At 39.3% G+C, this 17,083-nt stretch overlaps 2 protein-coding genes and 2 pseudogenes across 2 annotated transcripts; 1 reads left to right on the top strand and 3 right to left on the bottom strand.

Moving 5' to 3' along the window:
• Window positions 1-2,153: 2,153 nt before the first annotated feature.
• Window positions 2,154-4,195, bottom strand: LOC107697668 (serine/threonine-protein kinase pim-1-like; annotated as a pseudogene).
• Window positions 4,196-4,512: 317 nt separating this feature from the next.
• Window positions 4,513-8,624, bottom strand: LOC107697751 (poly(ADP-ribose) glycohydrolase ARH3-like). Its single transcript, XM_016498593.1, is given in 6 exon segments — window positions 4,513-5,047; window positions 5,049-5,151; window positions 5,880-6,067; window positions 6,954-7,161; window positions 7,241-7,337; window positions 7,738-8,624. Coding segments are annotated over 6 exon segments (1,161 nt in total). The 5' UTR covers window positions 7,913-8,624; the 3' UTR covers window positions 4,513-4,657.
• A 38-nt stretch (window positions 8,625-8,662) lies between these two features.
• LOC107697752 (HAUS augmin-like complex subunit 2) lies at window positions 8,663-9,946 on the top strand. Its single transcript, XM_016498594.1, has 3 exons — window positions 8,663-9,084; window positions 9,194-9,302; window positions 9,521-9,946. The coding sequence occupies exons 1-3, from the start codon at window positions 8,963-8,965 to the stop codon at window positions 9,632-9,634; spliced, it is 345 nt and encodes a 114-aa protein (XP_016354080.1). The 5' UTR covers window positions 8,663-8,962; the 3' UTR covers window positions 9,635-9,946.
• A 319-nt stretch (window positions 9,947-10,265) lies between these two features.
• Window positions 10,266-16,783, bottom strand: LOC107697667 (HEAT repeat-containing protein 4-like; annotated as a pseudogene).
• Window positions 16,784-17,083: the final 300 nt, after the last annotated feature.

The raw sequence follows: 17,083 nt of genomic DNA, 5'->3' as shown, positions 1-17,083 counted from the left end.
ATGAAGGTCCATCTAATTCAAATTAAGCCTTAAAGGGATAGTTCGCCCAAAAATGAAAATTCTGTTATTAATTACTCACCCTCATGTCGTTCTTAACCCGTAAGACCTTCGTTCATCTTCTGAACACAAATTAAGATATTTTCTGATGAAATGTGAGAGCTCTCAGGCTCTGCATGGACAGCAACGCAACTGCAATGTTCGCCAATTTAGAAAGTATCACAATGCATACGCACGCTTTCCCCTAAGCGTAAACAATGCTGAACTAACCCTTTAAGATGCCCGTTGTTTTCTTGCAGTCTCTCTCTCTCTCTCTCTCTCTCATCTACATTTCTCTAAAATTAAAATGCGTATACATTTATAAATGCGTTGTATTACGATAGACATAAAGAACAAACACTTTATTCTGAAGGCATATTGTTATACTGTATTGTACAGTGAGTATTAATTTACGTTTTGTAAAAATAGTAGCTTGAAGGTTGGACAGACTATTTCTGTCATTTAGAGATTTTGTTTTCTTAATAAACTCAGACTCAGTTTATGTAAAAATAAACTTTATTTGAATTTACATACAGTTGAGACATCCACCCAAATGAGTTGTGTAAAACTGGAATAAATAGCAGCAATGTAGCAGAATAGTAGAAAGACTGGTAGAAAAGTGAACAATGTGGTCTGACTTCATTCTGCTGGACTGTCCAAAGGCCATTTTTATTGTTTAGACCCTGCCTACAGCCAAATTCCATGCTGATACCTTGGCCTTCAAACAGTAAACAAAGGGCCACAAAGTGTAACTCTCCTTTGAGTTACTTATCTGGTATTACTTACCTGGTGAGCTTATTATTCAAATTAACATACAAAGTGATAAATAAATAAACCTCTTTCACATTTTGTGTTTATTTTCATATTGTGTTTTTAATGTGGGACACAAGTTACAGAACCCCGAGCATTAGCAGGAACCTCTGGGACCAGTGAGGTTGAGAGAGGAGCTCTGGGACTGCAGTAGCCGTGGACACAAGCTTTGACTGAGGCTAAGACAGGAAACACTGGGTCAGCCTTCGCTGCAATTTCTCTGGCAGGCGTGGCATGAATCTCTGCACCATCATGAGAGGAACCTTTGTGGCAGACATGACATGCTTCAGTGTGAACTGCTTGGTTATGTCAGGTGCGACTGGAGCAGCTATGACACAGAGCTGTAGCAGGCTGGGACAGGGACCTGTTACATGACATCTTTAACAACAGCTGGAACCCTTAGGGTGGCCTTCGCTATGACTTCTGGAGTGTCCCTGACAGGATCTTTTGAGACCCGGTTGCTCATGGAAGGAAGGAGCATCAGTGTGAGGGACCTGTGGGACCAGCGAAGCTATGAAAAGGGCATCCTGGGACTTCCAACCTCTGTGGAGCCTCAGCAGGATCTGGAGCAGCAGTGACAAGAACCTTTATTGGTGGCCTTCAGAGGGATTTCTGAAGCCATCCTGGCAAGATCTCTGGGCCCAAGGCAGCTGAGAAAGAGAGTTCTGTGGCTGAGGCCATGATTGCAACCTCTGATGTATCGGTGACACTGATCTCTGGGACCTGGAGGCCAGTGGCAGCTCTGAGTGACCCCATTATTAAAATATGATTGAATGGTGTAGTGCTTAACTAGCTAAAACTAAAACTATTTACAGTATACATCCCTAGGTGAGTAGTTCCACAAGGCGCCAAAACTACCGCCTCAAGCCAAGGCGCCAGACGCAACCAAGACTTGCCAGTCCCGCAAGACGCAAAGGCTGGAGGGATGGAAGGTCTAACTTAACTATCTACAACTAAACTAAATATTTACAATATATACACATCCCCAGACAAGTAGTTCCGCAAGACGCAAAGACTACTGCCACAAGCCAAGGCGCCAGACGCAACCAAGGCTTGCCAGCCCCGCAAGACGCTAAGGCTGGAGGGATGGAGGGGCCACTCGCGTCAGCCCGCCAGACGCAGGGCTGACCCTCTTTTCCATGACTTATAGGAGGACCTGAAACAGAATGTGTGAGCATTGACTATATTGTTGCAGCAGGTATTGAATAATAAAAGGAAGCTGATGTCCATATTGAGAGAAGCAAACCAAACCAACAAAAAGGCAAAAAAATAAACAAATGACCTAATGATAATATATACATTTTAGCTTATCTTAGACTTAGTACCTTGAACCAGTCATGGAACAGCATCTCCTCCAGATGAAGCCTCTGTTCTGGGTTGCTCTTCAGGCAACCTCAAATGAAATGGCAACATTCTGTGCAGAAAGTTGGGAAAAATGTCTGATTATTACCTGCAACTTCACACCTGCTTTGTAAACTTGGAAAGATTCCTGCAATATCCAGATTAGGCCATCTTTTATAAAGCCACTATCCTTCCTTCTCTGCTGTAATGATTTTCTCACCATCTGAGAAGCCCAGCTGGAACCAGACATCAACGTCCATCAAGCTGATATCGCTGCTGTCCGGGAAAAGGCTGGTGATCATGGTGAACAGCAGCATGTCCAGTGACCACACCGTTGCCTCCTTCCCGTGGTACTCGCCCTTCCCAAAGTACTCAGGAGGGCAGTACATCGCTGTCCCTGATGGCAAGAGTTTTCCACAGGATACTCTGACTGAAATGCCATTTAATTGTAGTCAACATTAATATCATGATGTCACATACCAGAGTAGGTGTTGTAAGAAGAGCTTTTCAGGAGGTCCTCACACCAGAAATCAATCAATTTAACCTCCAGGGTCTTCGTGTTGACGAGGAGATTTGGCATTTTGATGTCCACCCCCCGGGAACAGCACACGGCAGCAGCGTCAATCACCTGCCACATGAAATGACACGCTAACTCCTCACTAAAGAGGTCGCCGTGATACTGCCAAAAGAGGTGCATGTCGATGCAGGGTGAGGGCCGCTCTAGGACCATGATATACTGGTCTAGATGGTCCTGCCAGTCCAGCAACTCTATGATGTGGCAACAGTTAGGGCCTTGATTGGCCATGACTGTTAGGGCCACCTCTAGAGGTACTGGTCTGGGATGGTCAGGCTAGAAGGACAGTTTTTATGATGGTTAGAATATAAGTGGATTCTCAAATAAGGAATTAGTCTACTGAAATATTTAAAAATGTTAAAAATGCAAACAGTGACTGAGGGGAGATGACACAGGGAGCACAATCTACTTACAAGGCTGATGTACTGCACATTCTCCGTCTTGGCTATAAATTTCACAGCTACCGGAAGGCCGTCCTTGTCTCAGCAGATGTGATGCACTCGCACCTGCTGACGGACTAACTGGACTGTCCTGATCTTGAGGCTCATCGTCCTTCATTTGCTGGTCTTCAGCATTGGCGTAGACTTCAGGACTACTGGAAGGAGGCTCCTGATGATCATTGTCCTTCACAGTAAAGACAATGTCCTGTAGAGAAGTCCGATCGAAAAAGAGGAATATCAACCAAAATAATATATCATATTCTTCATTTAGGGGTACTTTAGACTAGTTTGAAAAGTTAATATTATACTATACTACCATATTATATAAAATGAATTATACTATTTCATCTAACTATATTACGACAAATAAAGTATAAGACAGACATTTTTTGCTGAGTAATGGGTTTTGTATTTGTTATTATTGTGTGTAAATGATTAAGAGACTTTTGTAAAGAGCTTTGGTGATGAAACATGTCATTTACCATCAGAACACCTCCTGGATGGTCCGGCAGCAGCGTCCTGGGACACCTCACCCTGCTCCACCTGCTCATCCTGAGCTCTGGTGGATTTGGGCCGAGACAAACAACAGAAAAAGGAGGCAAGCCTCATGAACCTCCTCTTTTCAGCCTCTTTTTCTTTGTTTTCTCTCGCCCTTTCTGCTCCTGACCGCCTTCACCCTCGCCGATACCCACAGGCGTCTCGTCAGGATGAGGGATGAACCTCCGCCTTGTGGTCGGTGGGTGACTGGTGTGCGGGGATTGACCTCCCTCCTCCACCTTTTCTCTCCGGGAAAGTCGCTGTCCCATATTCACCACACGATAAAAACGTTATCAACAGCTGTAAACACCATCGATGATAACTACTCCTTAACTCGCCACAAAGTGAACAAGTGAATTTCTCGCCTTTATAGTCCTATCCAACATTCTAAAACTCTTTTTGTGTAGAATTATTTTATGATGTCACACTGGGCTAAGAGCATAAGATTTTAACAAATATTAAGCTACAATAATGAGAAAAGTGTCTAATGACGAATGATCAAATCATGTACACATGTATTAAAAAGAAATGTTTGCAACATATTTCTTTTATTTTTACCTGTTGTATTCATTAATGTTTCTGTGGTTCAAAACATGGAATATTTTATTGTAATTAAAAAAATTAAATTAGTACTAAATTAAAATGCACAAAAAAGAGAGACATGTTGACTAGTGAACTTCAAAACCCCACTGTATATAGTTTTCAGAACAGTGTTAAATGCGAAGTAAAGAAAGGACAAAACACAAGATCATTACCAATCAAATGGTACCATTTTGTTATTTTTATTGTAAACATTTTGCACAAGTTTCACATTTTTATAAACATAGATGATGGTATATTAGCAAGTGCATTTGACACTGTGTGCCAGGTGAAGTTTCACTTATGTGTGGCTGCATGTTGCATATGGCCATGTAGTGGGTCAGTCAGCTTTTGCAGTGTGTTGATCACTGGCGTGTGTGTGCGGTTGATTGTTCTCACAGCTTGATGTCCCCCTGTCCTCTTCAAACTGTGGAAGGCAGTAAAGATCATACAAACGTCTCGCTAAATCATCTGCCTCCTCCACCCCTTCGCAGCTCTTCTGCCAGCTCTGAGGAATGGAGTCAATGCCATAATGTGCCCCTGCGATTGCCCCTGCCATGCAAGCAATGGTGTCAGTGTCACCACCCAGAGCCAAGCTGTAGGCTATTGTCCTCTCCAGTCCTCCGAATCGCTCTGGCAGCCCATCCCGGGGCTCCAAACAATGCAGCACGCAGAAGATAGCGGTGGGCACGGACTGCAAGGCAGCGATGCCATTATAGTAATCGATACTAACCCAGTTCAGATATGACCTCCTCAATGCTCACACTGTTTCTGTCCATAAGTTCTTTCACTCTGTGCAATCGTGAGCAATATGGGAAATCTGATAAATTGAGTCTGTGGAATAAAACATAGTGAAATAAAACAGACAGTTCATCTAAAAATAAAATTTCTTTCAGAATTTACTGTTGCTTCAAACCTGTTTTATCTTCTGTGGAACTCAATAGAAGACATTTTGTAAAAAAAATTTTTTGTCCATAAAATGAAAGTCAGTGGGGTCCAATGTCATTTGGACAGTGTTATATTAGTTTTATTTATATACCATCATAGTATTTGATTTATTAATATTTTGAATAAATGTTTATATTTTCAGTTTTTATTTTAATTTTAGTTTAAGTTTTTGGAAATTATGTTTTTAAATTGTTTTTTTTGTTAATTTTGTTGTGGGCCTATTTATTTTTATTATTTAGCTTTAATTTATTTTTCATTTCAGTTTTAGTAATTCAAGTACTAAAAGTAGTAATTACTAATTCTTAGTTCATAGTTCTTAATTTTTCATACTATTTTCAAATTTTCAAGTAGCTTTATTTTAAAAACCGAAAATAACTTTGATTAGTTTTAATAGTTTTAGTTAATGATAACAACACTGCATGGACAAACAACAACAACAAACAGTTTAAACATTCATCAAAATATCTTCTTTTAAGTTCTACTGAAGAAAGAAAGTCATTCAGGTTTGGAACAACGTAAGGGTGAGTAAATGATGACATACTTTTCATTTTTGAGTAAACTACCCATTTAAGAAACATACAGCTGAAATTTGTTCTTTCCATGAGTTCACTTACGCTTTAGCATCAAGCTGGGCTGTTTCATCTATTTCCATCTCCTCCATTTCTGATATCAGTTTGTTGATGAATTCTTTTGGCAGAGCCAAAGCGCCTTGGAGAGACAGATGGACAGCAAGGGCCTGCAACGCTGCCCCATTGTAGCCCAAAGAGCATGAGTGTGTTAACATTGCACCAAGCCGAGAGTACTGCCAAAAGTAAATGGAAGGACAGAATGTTAGCCTGGGAAAGTCCAAATTAACCTTTCAAATTAAAGGTAGGGTGGGCGATTTTGGAAAGGCTAGCAATAGCAAGATAGCTTTGAAAGCAAGATCCCACCTTTCCTGCATAATCATGCCTCCACCAAAACACATGAACGTGCACAGGTAGACCAAAGACTCACCAGCGACACAATGAGAGATGGCGTTGGTGGAGAACTGAATGCAACGCTGTCAGATTATCTCATGTCTCATTCACCAGTGAGACGAAGCACATAATATTACAATAATAACGCCTTACATTCTCGCTCGGTCTGCAACAGCATAATCGAACGTGCTGATGACATATCATGTCTGCGTGAACAGGGTGCATGGAGGAATGCAAATACATTTGTTAACTGTTATCATAATGTCCGGACCGAATAATCCGATTGGTCGAACATTTTATGGTCCTACGCCTTCCAAAGTTAGACCACTACATATAGACCACTTAACTTATTGATTGCTCTCGGGATGTGAAGAGACTTTCAACCAGCATAACAAAATAAAAAATTCGAGAACTGTATGTTCTTCAGTAAAAATGATTAAGAAAGAATTATGATTCACTTTACATGTTGATTTATGTGTTTTTAGCATTCTTATATAGATTTGAGTTAATTATTGATTTAATATAGTAATAATAATTGATTACTTTAAAGATGTTTAGCCATCTTGAGGCCCCCAGGTTGAGAACCATTTATATGAATCCTCATTATATAAAGTCTAAAGCTATTGTTTTTCTGCACTTCCACTCTTTTTATGAGCAATTCAAAATGTCAAAAATGTTTGAAGTGCAGAATGCTACTAGCTTAGATTCGACAATCAGATGACTATTTACCCTGCAGACATCAGCACGACTTTTGAAGGCCAGGGCAAAGGGTGCCGCTCTCATGGCACCTCCATTCCCGAAAGAACCGCGGCCTCCAAACTGAGCCTGTGCCGGCTGGAAGACGTCCTTCAGATGGGGCGACGCAAGCTTCCGCAGTACCTGTATGACACCTGAGCCGTAACCTCGCCCCGGAGCAAGGTTATACTCCTTTGCAAATCTGGAATCAAGTAAGATGATCAGGAAAATCCAATACTTGCTTAAAAGGACTCTTTTAGCCATTTCCAATGATAACATACCTTCGAGCCATGTCTCGTTCATCAAACGCCATCCTGGTGAGGAGTGAATCTGCAACGCATCGCATCATGGCTGTGTCATCACTGTACTGAAGAATTCCTGGGAAAAATGTCAATGAGATGTGTAATTAAGAAACAATTTAATTCACAGTCAAAAATTTATTCTTTTTATATAGCAAAAATCGTGCATAATTTAGAGGTGAATACTGCCTGGTACCATGAAATCCCCTCAAAATATGACAGTATAAATATTATTGGAACAAAATATAGTACATTCATGTCATGAAAAATGTTACTGAGAAGGATCACAAATGTGACCCCTAAATGAGGAATACCAGAGGGTTAACAAAGACTTTAGGACAAGCAAAAGTGTGATATTTATTTTCAGTAAGACTGATATGGCCTTCTGATATGGGAATACCGTAGTAATCTCAAAGATTACATATACAAACGCAAGTAAATATGTTCATTGTATAATCGTAAAATATGGAAATACTCACCATCGCCCCGTGTTTCATCCTCCAGAGCGCTGAGATGCTGAAGGACTCGATCTAAAGGCACATCCACGGCGCCCTCAAACTCGCCGCCTATACAGTCGCCCAACACCGAGCCGACCAGAGCGCCGCGGAACCGGGACAGCATCACGGGCGCCGCTACACGCGCCGCAGCCGACATTTCTCTGGCTGTATCTTAATGTAAACGCAAGCTGCACTGGAGAAATCGTTTCAGACGGACCTAGTATGAATCTAGCACAGTGACATCTGGGGTTTGTTACGCTGGAGGACTGTTGTCATTGTGTGACCCGCTTCTTACCGCATCACGATTCATCAAACTGTTCGCGAATATGATATAATTTCGACCGATTCGCTAAACTACTTTACCTAACTTTGCAGAAACGTTTGTTTCTTTTTTATTTAATGCATTTATTTCGTTATTTAATGAGAGATTCGCTGCGCAGTCCTTTGTAAACAGCGATGGCGCGCAGCTGTTGAAGTAAGTGATCTACGTTTTTACGCCTGCTGATTCAACAAATTCTACATTCAGAAATCATTTAAATCATGCATAGAAGACCGTCATAAACAATTGATATATACTTTGTTGTTTGGTTATAACTGATTTATAGTGCAGAATTGATCTTTGTGGTTATTTGTGAATCTGCGGACCTGAGGATTTAGCTAAACGTAACGTAGGAAGTTGCATTGCGCGTCACGCTACACTTTCTATGATCTGTATATCATATGCTTATTATTCAGGTTCACGTTGAGAACTGTGCGAATATATGCATGTATTTACGATATCTACGCTTCTAATACGTTTGCGTTACGTTAGCTGTGCTAGTGTTCAAGAAAGAAAGAGGCGGTAGATTGAAATCGAAACACAACAGAAGTTTTGTTTATCAAAATCAGACAGATCGGGGAGATCTCATACAAGAACGATAAATAAGTTAATACTGGACGCCTTGAAAACACAACTCGCACAGCAACAGTCAGTGTAGCATTTATATGATTATTACATAGCAACTTAGAGCAACAAGCAAAGTAAATTACTGAGAGTTCGCAAGATGTCTCGGGGAAATATAAGTGTTGTGGGATAATATAATATAATAATATTTTTAATCCCCTCCCATATTTGTAACTATTATATTATAAAATATAAAGTTCACAAAATTGTTATACTAGAAGACTCAAATTTTACTAATGACTGTTTAGTTGTAAGGTCAAAGGTATGCTTCCTTGCAACAGTTCACATCCCACCTTCAGGAAGTGTTGCGAGAACACAGTCCTACGAGAGAGACTCACAAAGCCACTGCGTCAGCAGAACCTGCCCATTCATGCTGATCTTCACAGGTCAGATGCATTTAATGTGCCACTCAAAGAAAATGGGTTTCGTTTTTTTTTTGTTTTAAATTGTATTTTTGTATTGAATTGCTAACAGTATTAATGACTGTATGTACAGATATGTGGTAGAGCTTATGGGGATGGTGGTGGAGTTCATTCAGAACTTGGAAGTGAAAATTAAGATGGTTCAAGCAATTCCAAAAACTGACAGTTATCTGAGTAATTTGGTAAGTGTGTATATATACAGTATATATGTGTTTTGATTAAACAACAAGAATATGCTCGATAGAACTAAAAACATAGACATGTGGTGGTTAAATGTTCATATAAGTATGTGTTTTGAAACCAGTGTCTATATGTGATTTGCCTTTATTCTAGCAAACCTGTCATGTTTATAATGTAAATGCATATTCTAACGGTTATTTCTGTTACGCCTCCCCATCAGAACAGTGCCATAACTCAACTGCTGGCTCAGGGCACTGAAGTCGAAAACCTGTACAAGCAAGTTCTTAAGCGACGAGGCCATCTGCACACCAAAATTAAAGACATGTCCAGTTGATAAAGAATTTCATAATATTCAAATATAAAATGACACCTACCATTTGTTCAGGATACTAGTGAATATTAAATGAATAAAAAATAACTAAAGATCAATGACTACTTTTACAGTTTGTATACTGTATCTTCAAATTATATAACATTCATGTTTTGTTTCATATTGTCTCTATTTTGTGTACCTACTGGTTGCTGACACAGGCACATTAGAGAAAACCGATTTGATTTGTTTTAATTCATGGATTACATGTGTATATACTGCAGCAATATGTAAATATTGAGACAGGTTTCATTTTATGTGAGTTTTTTTCTTTTGTATTTTTATGTTAAATAATAATAAATAAATGTTCCACATTTGAAACCAAAATCTGGTATCATTGCTGGTAACCAGCATTATGTATTTTATGATTTGTGCACTACATATACTTTCCTTTTGCTGATACCTTAATATAACATCAGTGTGAAAAAAAGTAGTGAACAGCTATATACCGGATTCATCAAAACAATTTTGGACGTTATTAGCCTGCTTGCTTGATCATCAGCAACTGCAGTGGATGATTTTAGGTGGAACAACTTAAAAGATTTGATTCTGGCTTTATAATTTTTGATATAGTATGACAAATTAAACCATAAATTCAGCACAATAATTTTTGCTCTTGCTGCTTTCTCATCTCTTCCATTAAGAGCACTTTCTGTGTAATGATGTGTTTTGCACACAACAGCTCCACCTACAGAACAAGAGAGAAAGAGTAACTGGCAGTTAGTGTGATGTTCAGACATTTCTAGAGAAGTGGGCCACAGGATGACTTAAAAGTATTTAAATGAATAAATTATTATTAATACATAAAAAAAAAAACATAAAATCAAAATAAACGGGAAATAACCTGGAGCTTTATCTCATGAATCTTGCTTTCGTTTCCCTTCAGACTGTATCCATGCTTTTTCAGAAGACTTCCAATGTGCCTTAGTAAGAAATATGGTTAAAGTAACATTCAAAAAACTATTTTACTTTAATGATTTTCATGTTTTACTTATAATGATTGTGGCCTAATCCAAGTACACACCTCTGCACCTCAGTGTTGGGTTCCAGTGCATCACGCTCCTGTAGAAAAAAATGCTGTAATTCTGGACCCTTTGCACCTAAAGTACTCAGGGCCTTACAGGCAGCAATGCGCACACTGAGCTCCTCCTCATGATGTACAGCCCACATCAGCAACTCCTGGAGAGCTGGGTTTGTCCAACCTATTTTCCCTAAAGCTTAATTTATATAATAATAATTCCTTAATGCAATAAAAAAATAGTAACATTAATTATTAGACACAAAATGGCAGGAAATTAACTGATTAAAGAAATAGCTCACCCAAAAATGTATGTTTGTTGAAATTTACTCATCCATGCTGTAGATGAGTTTGTTTCTCCATCAGAACAGATTTGGAGAAATTTAGCATTGCGTCACTTGTTCACCATTGGATCCTCTGCAGTGAATGGGTGCCGTCAGAATGAGAGTCAAACGGGTAATAAAAACATCACAATAATCCACAAGTAATCCACACGACTACAGTGAAAGCTCTTGGATTTCATCAAAAATAACTTAAAGGGATAGTTCACCCAAAAATGAAAATTCTGTCATTAATTACTCACCCTCATGTCGTTCCAAACCCGTAAGACCTTCGTTCATCTTCGGGAACACAAATTAAGATATTTTTGATGAAATGTGAGAGCTCTCGGACCTTGCATAGACAGCAACGCAACTGTAATGTTCCCAGGTCCAGAAACGTAGTAAGGACATCAACTTCAGTTTTGCGAAGCTACGAGAATAATTTTTGAGTGCAAAGAAAACAAAAATAACATAATTTTTTCAACAATTCTTCTCCCCCGAGTTACGTCTTCCGCCATTTTAGAGAGTATCACAATGCATACGCAAGCCATCGCTTTGTCCTAAGTGTAAACAAGGCTGATTACGCAGATTGCGTTCATGTGTGTGCTTTCTCCCCCAAACGTAAACAACGCTGATTACGTAAATTACGCTCTTGGGTACTCTCCAAAATGGCGGAAGACGTAACTCGGGGGAGAAGAATTGTTAAATAAATTGTTATTTTTGTTTTCTTTGTGCTCAAAAAGTATTCTTGTAGCTTCGCAAAACTGAAGTTGAGCCACTGATGTCACATGGACTGTTTTACCGATGTCCTTACTACGTTTCTGGACTTGGGAACATTACAGTTGCGTTGCTGTCTATGCAGGGTCTGAGAGCTCTCACATTTCATCAAAAATATCTTAATTTGTTTTCCGAAAATGAACGAAGGTCTTACGGGTTTGGAATGACATGAGGGTGAGTAATTAATGACAGAATTTTCATTTCTGGGTGAACTATTCCTTTAAACCATCACTTCTGGTGAAAATACTTGGTCATAATCCATAATATCATCTCCTACAGTCCCCTGTTGTCTTCTCACATCAAAATCCATTGACATTTGTTTAGAACTGCTTTGGACTGTTTTTGCTTGTAAACGGTGCTTGATCTATGCATATTCCTCTCCTGATTCAGCTGAGACGATGTTTTCACTGGAGAAAGCAGTATTATAAATAGCGGACTCATATTTTCGCTGGATACCATGTGGATTATTTGTGGATTATTGTGATGTTTTTATCAGCAGTTTGGACTCATTCTGACGGCACCCATTCACTGCAGAAGATCCACTGGTGAGCAAGTGATGTAATGCTAAATGTCTCTGTCACGATGAAGAAACAAACTCATCTACATCATGGATGGCCTGAGAGTAAATCAATTTTCAGCAATTTTTTAATTTCACTTCCTTTAATTTATTTTGACACTTACCATTAATAGCTTCCACTTTCATCTCCCACAATGGATCATTCTGCATCAGGTTAATTAGCTGATCCAGGACCTGTGAACATGTTTTATGTGGTCATTTGAGTGAACCCTCAATTTCTTTTTCACAGTCTTTTATTGTCCGTATGCCATCAAAGATCTATTGTGCTTTACTTCCTCACCAACTGGTCATCCATCATTAGAGATGCTGCAGTCAAGCAAGCTTGTTTGCGCACAGCCACAAAGTCATCATTAAAGCACTGCAGAAAAGTAGGCAGTAGCTTGGGTGTCATTATATTGAGCTGACCAATGAAAATCAGCGCTTCCACCTGCCAAGCAGTTGGACCCTCCTCCAGCTTCGCACTGTGGAGATATTGCGTGTTAAGAATGAACTAAATCCAAACCCTCTGATATGTATGTTGGGTAGAGATAGTCACCTCAGCTCACTGTGCATCTCTCTGGCCGCATCCATTTTACTCAGAGCCAGTGCTGCAGCGTGACGAACGGCACCGCTCCAGTCGTTCCACATCATGTATATCAGTTTGTTGCAAAGATCCTTCATGAAAAGCAATAGTATTTTCTACAACCATTAGAGATATTAGATATATAGACAGTTGTCTGAAATTTGCTGAGGAATTACATGATACCTTGTTTAGTGGACTTCTGAGTTGTGCAATGCTAGTACAGGCCTGAACTCGTGTTCTCCAGTTAGCACTGTTTAACTCTTGTGCCAGAAGAGAGCGCACTAGTGTCTGGATGGGAAACACCATGCAAAAGTTTGAGTAAAAAGGATGCATTAAATTGATCAAACAGTTAGGACATTTATAATGGCACAATTTTTTTCTATTTCAAATAAATGCTGTTCTTTTAAACTTTGTATTCATCCAAGAATTCTCAAAAAAATCATGGTTTCCACAAAAATATTAATTGGCAACACTGATAATAAAACACATTTATTGAGCACTATATCAGCATATTAGAATGATCTCTGAAGGATCATGTGACACTGAAGACTGGAGTAATGACTGCTGACAATTCAGCCTTGCTATCACAGAAATAAATTACATTTCAAAATTGATTCAAATATATTAAAAAGTAAGTTTAAAGTGTAATAATATTTCAATATTGTAGTTTTTACTATATTTTTGATCAAATAAATGCGGCCTTGGTCAGCATAAGAGACTTCTTTTAAAAAACTAAATCTTACAAACCCCAACTTCTAAACAGTGGTGTATGAAAAATGATTTTATGTGAATAAGATAAACTAGTTTACCTCGTGCATGCATAAATGATCTTTTCCTTAAAACTACTGAGAGTCACTCAGTCTTGCTGCTAATGTTGGAGAGAAGCATCACAGACTGCTCGTGATCTGAAGGAGCATCTCTGAGAAAGTGCTGTGACAGGAGTCTCTGTATGACAGCTTGACTCGCATCACTGTCTATCGCCAAGCACTGTGCCGCCACCCAGCTGTCTGCACCTGTGCCAGAAGGGTCTGAGTCATAACATATGATGGTCATTTAGAGTCAACATCTGAGTAGAACAGACGGCTTTACCTGTGACATTAATGTTTGTTAGTAATTTAAGATATTTTAGTTGACATTTTTTGGTTTCAGGCATTGGTATCCTTCCACAGACCTTGCTTCAAAGTGCTTCGTAGTATGTCTCTGGTGCGAGCGTTAGATGTCCTCATGGCATACTGGCACACTGCAGCAGCCATCTGAACTCTCTTCACTGGGTCATCAAGCGCTGAGACAATGAGAGCCTGCAGGTCCTGAGGATCTGCCTTCAATTTGCATCACTTACTATGTTGACCTGAGCAAAGAAGGAATTAGCTATCACTTTTTGAGTAATTTTACACTATTAATACACTATTATTTATTTATTTTCTACCTTATTTAATTAATGCTTTAAAATGGTTCAAAAACATTCCTTTTTATTATCAATGTTAAAAACAGTTGTGCTGTTTAATATTTTTGTGGAAACCTGTGATGAATAGAACGTAAAATACAACATTTACAGTATTTGAAATATGTATTTTTTAGTAGTGTAAAATTATTTACTGTTACTAGTTCAAACAACTTGTAAAAGTGCATGTAGCATCCTATGACCCCTTTAATTTAATGCGTCATAGTTGAATAAAAGTATGAATTCTTACTGACCCCAAACTTTTGAATAGTATATTGTATTATGTTACAATATATTTTGTATGCATTGAAAAATGTGTTTTTAGCTGACAGATTAACCTGCTTTGCCTGGGTCAAGCTCTTCTTGTGGTCCATTAATTGCTCCCAATACAGAAGTTAAGATGGCCTCCAGCCGCACTGGGTAATTAGGGGTCACTAAGAGCCCTTTTTAGGCCCTCGATGGTCACTCTCTGCAAGGGCAACTCTAGATGAAACAAATAATGATTTTTCAAAAGGAGATTCCATGTGAGCAATCGATGCAAAAACAATAAAATGTATGCAGGTATCCAAGGTGCTTTCCTGCAAATAACACACACTGGATATCTATCTATAGCTAACAAATCTCAGGTAAGTCTAACAATGTTTTTTTTCATAAGTGTATTACTTAATAAACTTAATAAAAGTGGAATTTATTAATAGACTATAAATATAACCATTGATAATAAGTTACAGTATGTAGGTGGGGGGGATGGGTTAGGACGATTCTAAGGGCCCAACGATGGAGGGGGGCCCCCAAGGGGGAAACACGATTTCTACCTAGGGGAACGCGATCACGATTTCTCCCAAGGGGGACTTCCCCGGAATGCGATTTACCGAGGGGAACGCGGGGACCCGAGTGAATATGCTGACCAGGGGGCCCAGAAACCATAGTGGCGCCCCTGTATTGCGCACAGAGCTGTGAAAAGAAACACCTACTGATGTTGCAGGCATTCCTCCATTGATTAACTGCATAGCGAAGTGTGGAAAGTTCAGCCACAGACTGTTTGGGCATCTCAGGGTCCTGTCCGCTGATGTCAGGAGGTCTGAGACCCTGCTTGAGGACATAGTCAATTTTGATGGGCTGATCCATCCATTGCTGTTCTGCTCTTACAGCTCTACCAGTTCCTGCTAAAGCAAATGGAAGACAGAAATTTTAACATTTGAGGCACATATGAATCTTTCAGCTTTCCATGTCACAATGACATTTTTAACTCCAATACTGTTCTTCAACTGCAAGTAAACATTCACATTCAAGATACATGTGTAAGTCTACCTGAGAAGATCTCCTGTTCAGAGACGTTCTTTGTGACAGCACGTGGATTCAAGATGTCCTGTAGCCGAGGGGCCTGTGGGATCTCAATGTGCTTGGTGGTCACAGTGGTTGCTGTCTTATTTAAGTGGTTCTGCACATCTGTGCTTACTGGAGAGAGCACATAACCTGGTATTCTGTTAAATAAGGACAGACACCACAAAAATCTATACAAGTGTGGCTTAGGCCTTGGACTAAGTAGGTGTACAGTATGCATTAAAGGATAGTCCACCCAAAAATGAAAATTCTCTCATCATTTACTCACCCGCATGTCATTACAAACCTGTATGCATTTTTTCTCCTGCGGAACACAAATAAAGAAGAATATTGGTGACCAAACGGTTTCGGTTCCCATTGACTTTCACAGTATTTTTGTCCATACAATGGAAGGGAAAACGAACGGAAACGGTTTGGTTACCTACATTCTTCAAAACATTTTCTTCTATGTTCCACAGAAGAAAGAAAATAGTGCAAGATTGGAACGACATGAGATTGAGTAAATGATGATAGAATGTAAATGTTTTTGTTGGACTATCCCTTTAAGGGTGATGCATTTAGAAATGATGAAGTAATAGTCCTGCCTGTGTTGTTTCCTCAGCTGTAATAGTTGGCCCGTCTTATTTTGTGCAAACTCCTCCCACCTGCTGCTCTGGGCTTCACAATCCTCTGTTGAGAATTCCTTCAGACAGGTGTGCACGCATTTGTTATTCTAAACACATCATACATCTTGTTTTGATCACTAAGACTCAAGAAAGGTACCTTAGTGTTCACTACAGGAGTCTGTACTGAAATTCTGCCTTCTTCTTGGGTTAAACGATTGATGTTGCAAGCTATTTCATTGTTCTCATGCCTCTTTATTTTCTTTAATCTGGTAACTGGTGCTAAGGGGCCTGTGGCATGAAAAAGCCAGATAAAGTCAGCTTTTCTGTATGAAATGGCCCCCATCTCGTCCATAAATTATTTGGAGAAAGAAAGGATCTGGCTTGCATTATACAGAAGCTGTTTGTACAGACGGTCCTCTCTGCGCTTGCTGTGGTGCTCTGGTCTCCATTTTACATGCTGTAAATTCATGATTCCCAGTGAGGCCTTATGGGAAATCGTCTATAAAAGGAAACGATGATCAAATAGAAATTGATTATTTGATTCTTAAAGCCTGCTGGCATAAAAACAAAAGAAATCTGGCTACCGTTTTAAACCACTACATAAAAAGAACCCATTGAAAATGATAAAGGTGCAAAATAAATAAACAAACAAATAAAAAGTAAAAATACATACAACAATTAAAATAAAAAAAGTGCAACTTTGGCTATTATGAGAAGTCACCTACCGACAAACTGCACAAATCACGTCAGAGCTCACGCTGAAAAGTTT

This window comes from Sinocyclocheilus anshuiensis, unplaced genomic scaffold (assembly GCF_001515605.1).
Source record: "Sinocyclocheilus anshuiensis isolate Anshui unplaced genomic scaffold, SAMN03320099.WGS_v1.1 scaffold446, whole genome shotgun sequence".
Lineage (NCBI taxonomy): Eukaryota > Metazoa > Chordata > Actinopteri > Cypriniformes > Cyprinidae > Sinocyclocheilus > Sinocyclocheilus anshuiensis.
The sequence above is the reverse complement of the archived record's forward strand: the minus strand, read 5'-3'. Positions and strand labels throughout refer to the sequence as shown.

Coding starts and splice junctions, on each gene's coding strand:
- LOC107697752 (XM_016498594.1), top strand. CDS start 8,963: ATGCTTCCTTGCAACAGTTCACATCCCACCTTCAGGAAGTGTTGCGAG. Junction 9,085..9,193: donor ATTCATGCTGATCTTCACAG/GTCAGATGCATT, acceptor CTGTATGTACAG/ATATGTGGTAGAGCTTATGG. Junction 9,303..9,520: donor ACAGTTATCTGAGTAATTTG/GTAAGTGTGTAT, acceptor CCTCCCCATCAG/AACAGTGCCATAACTCAACT.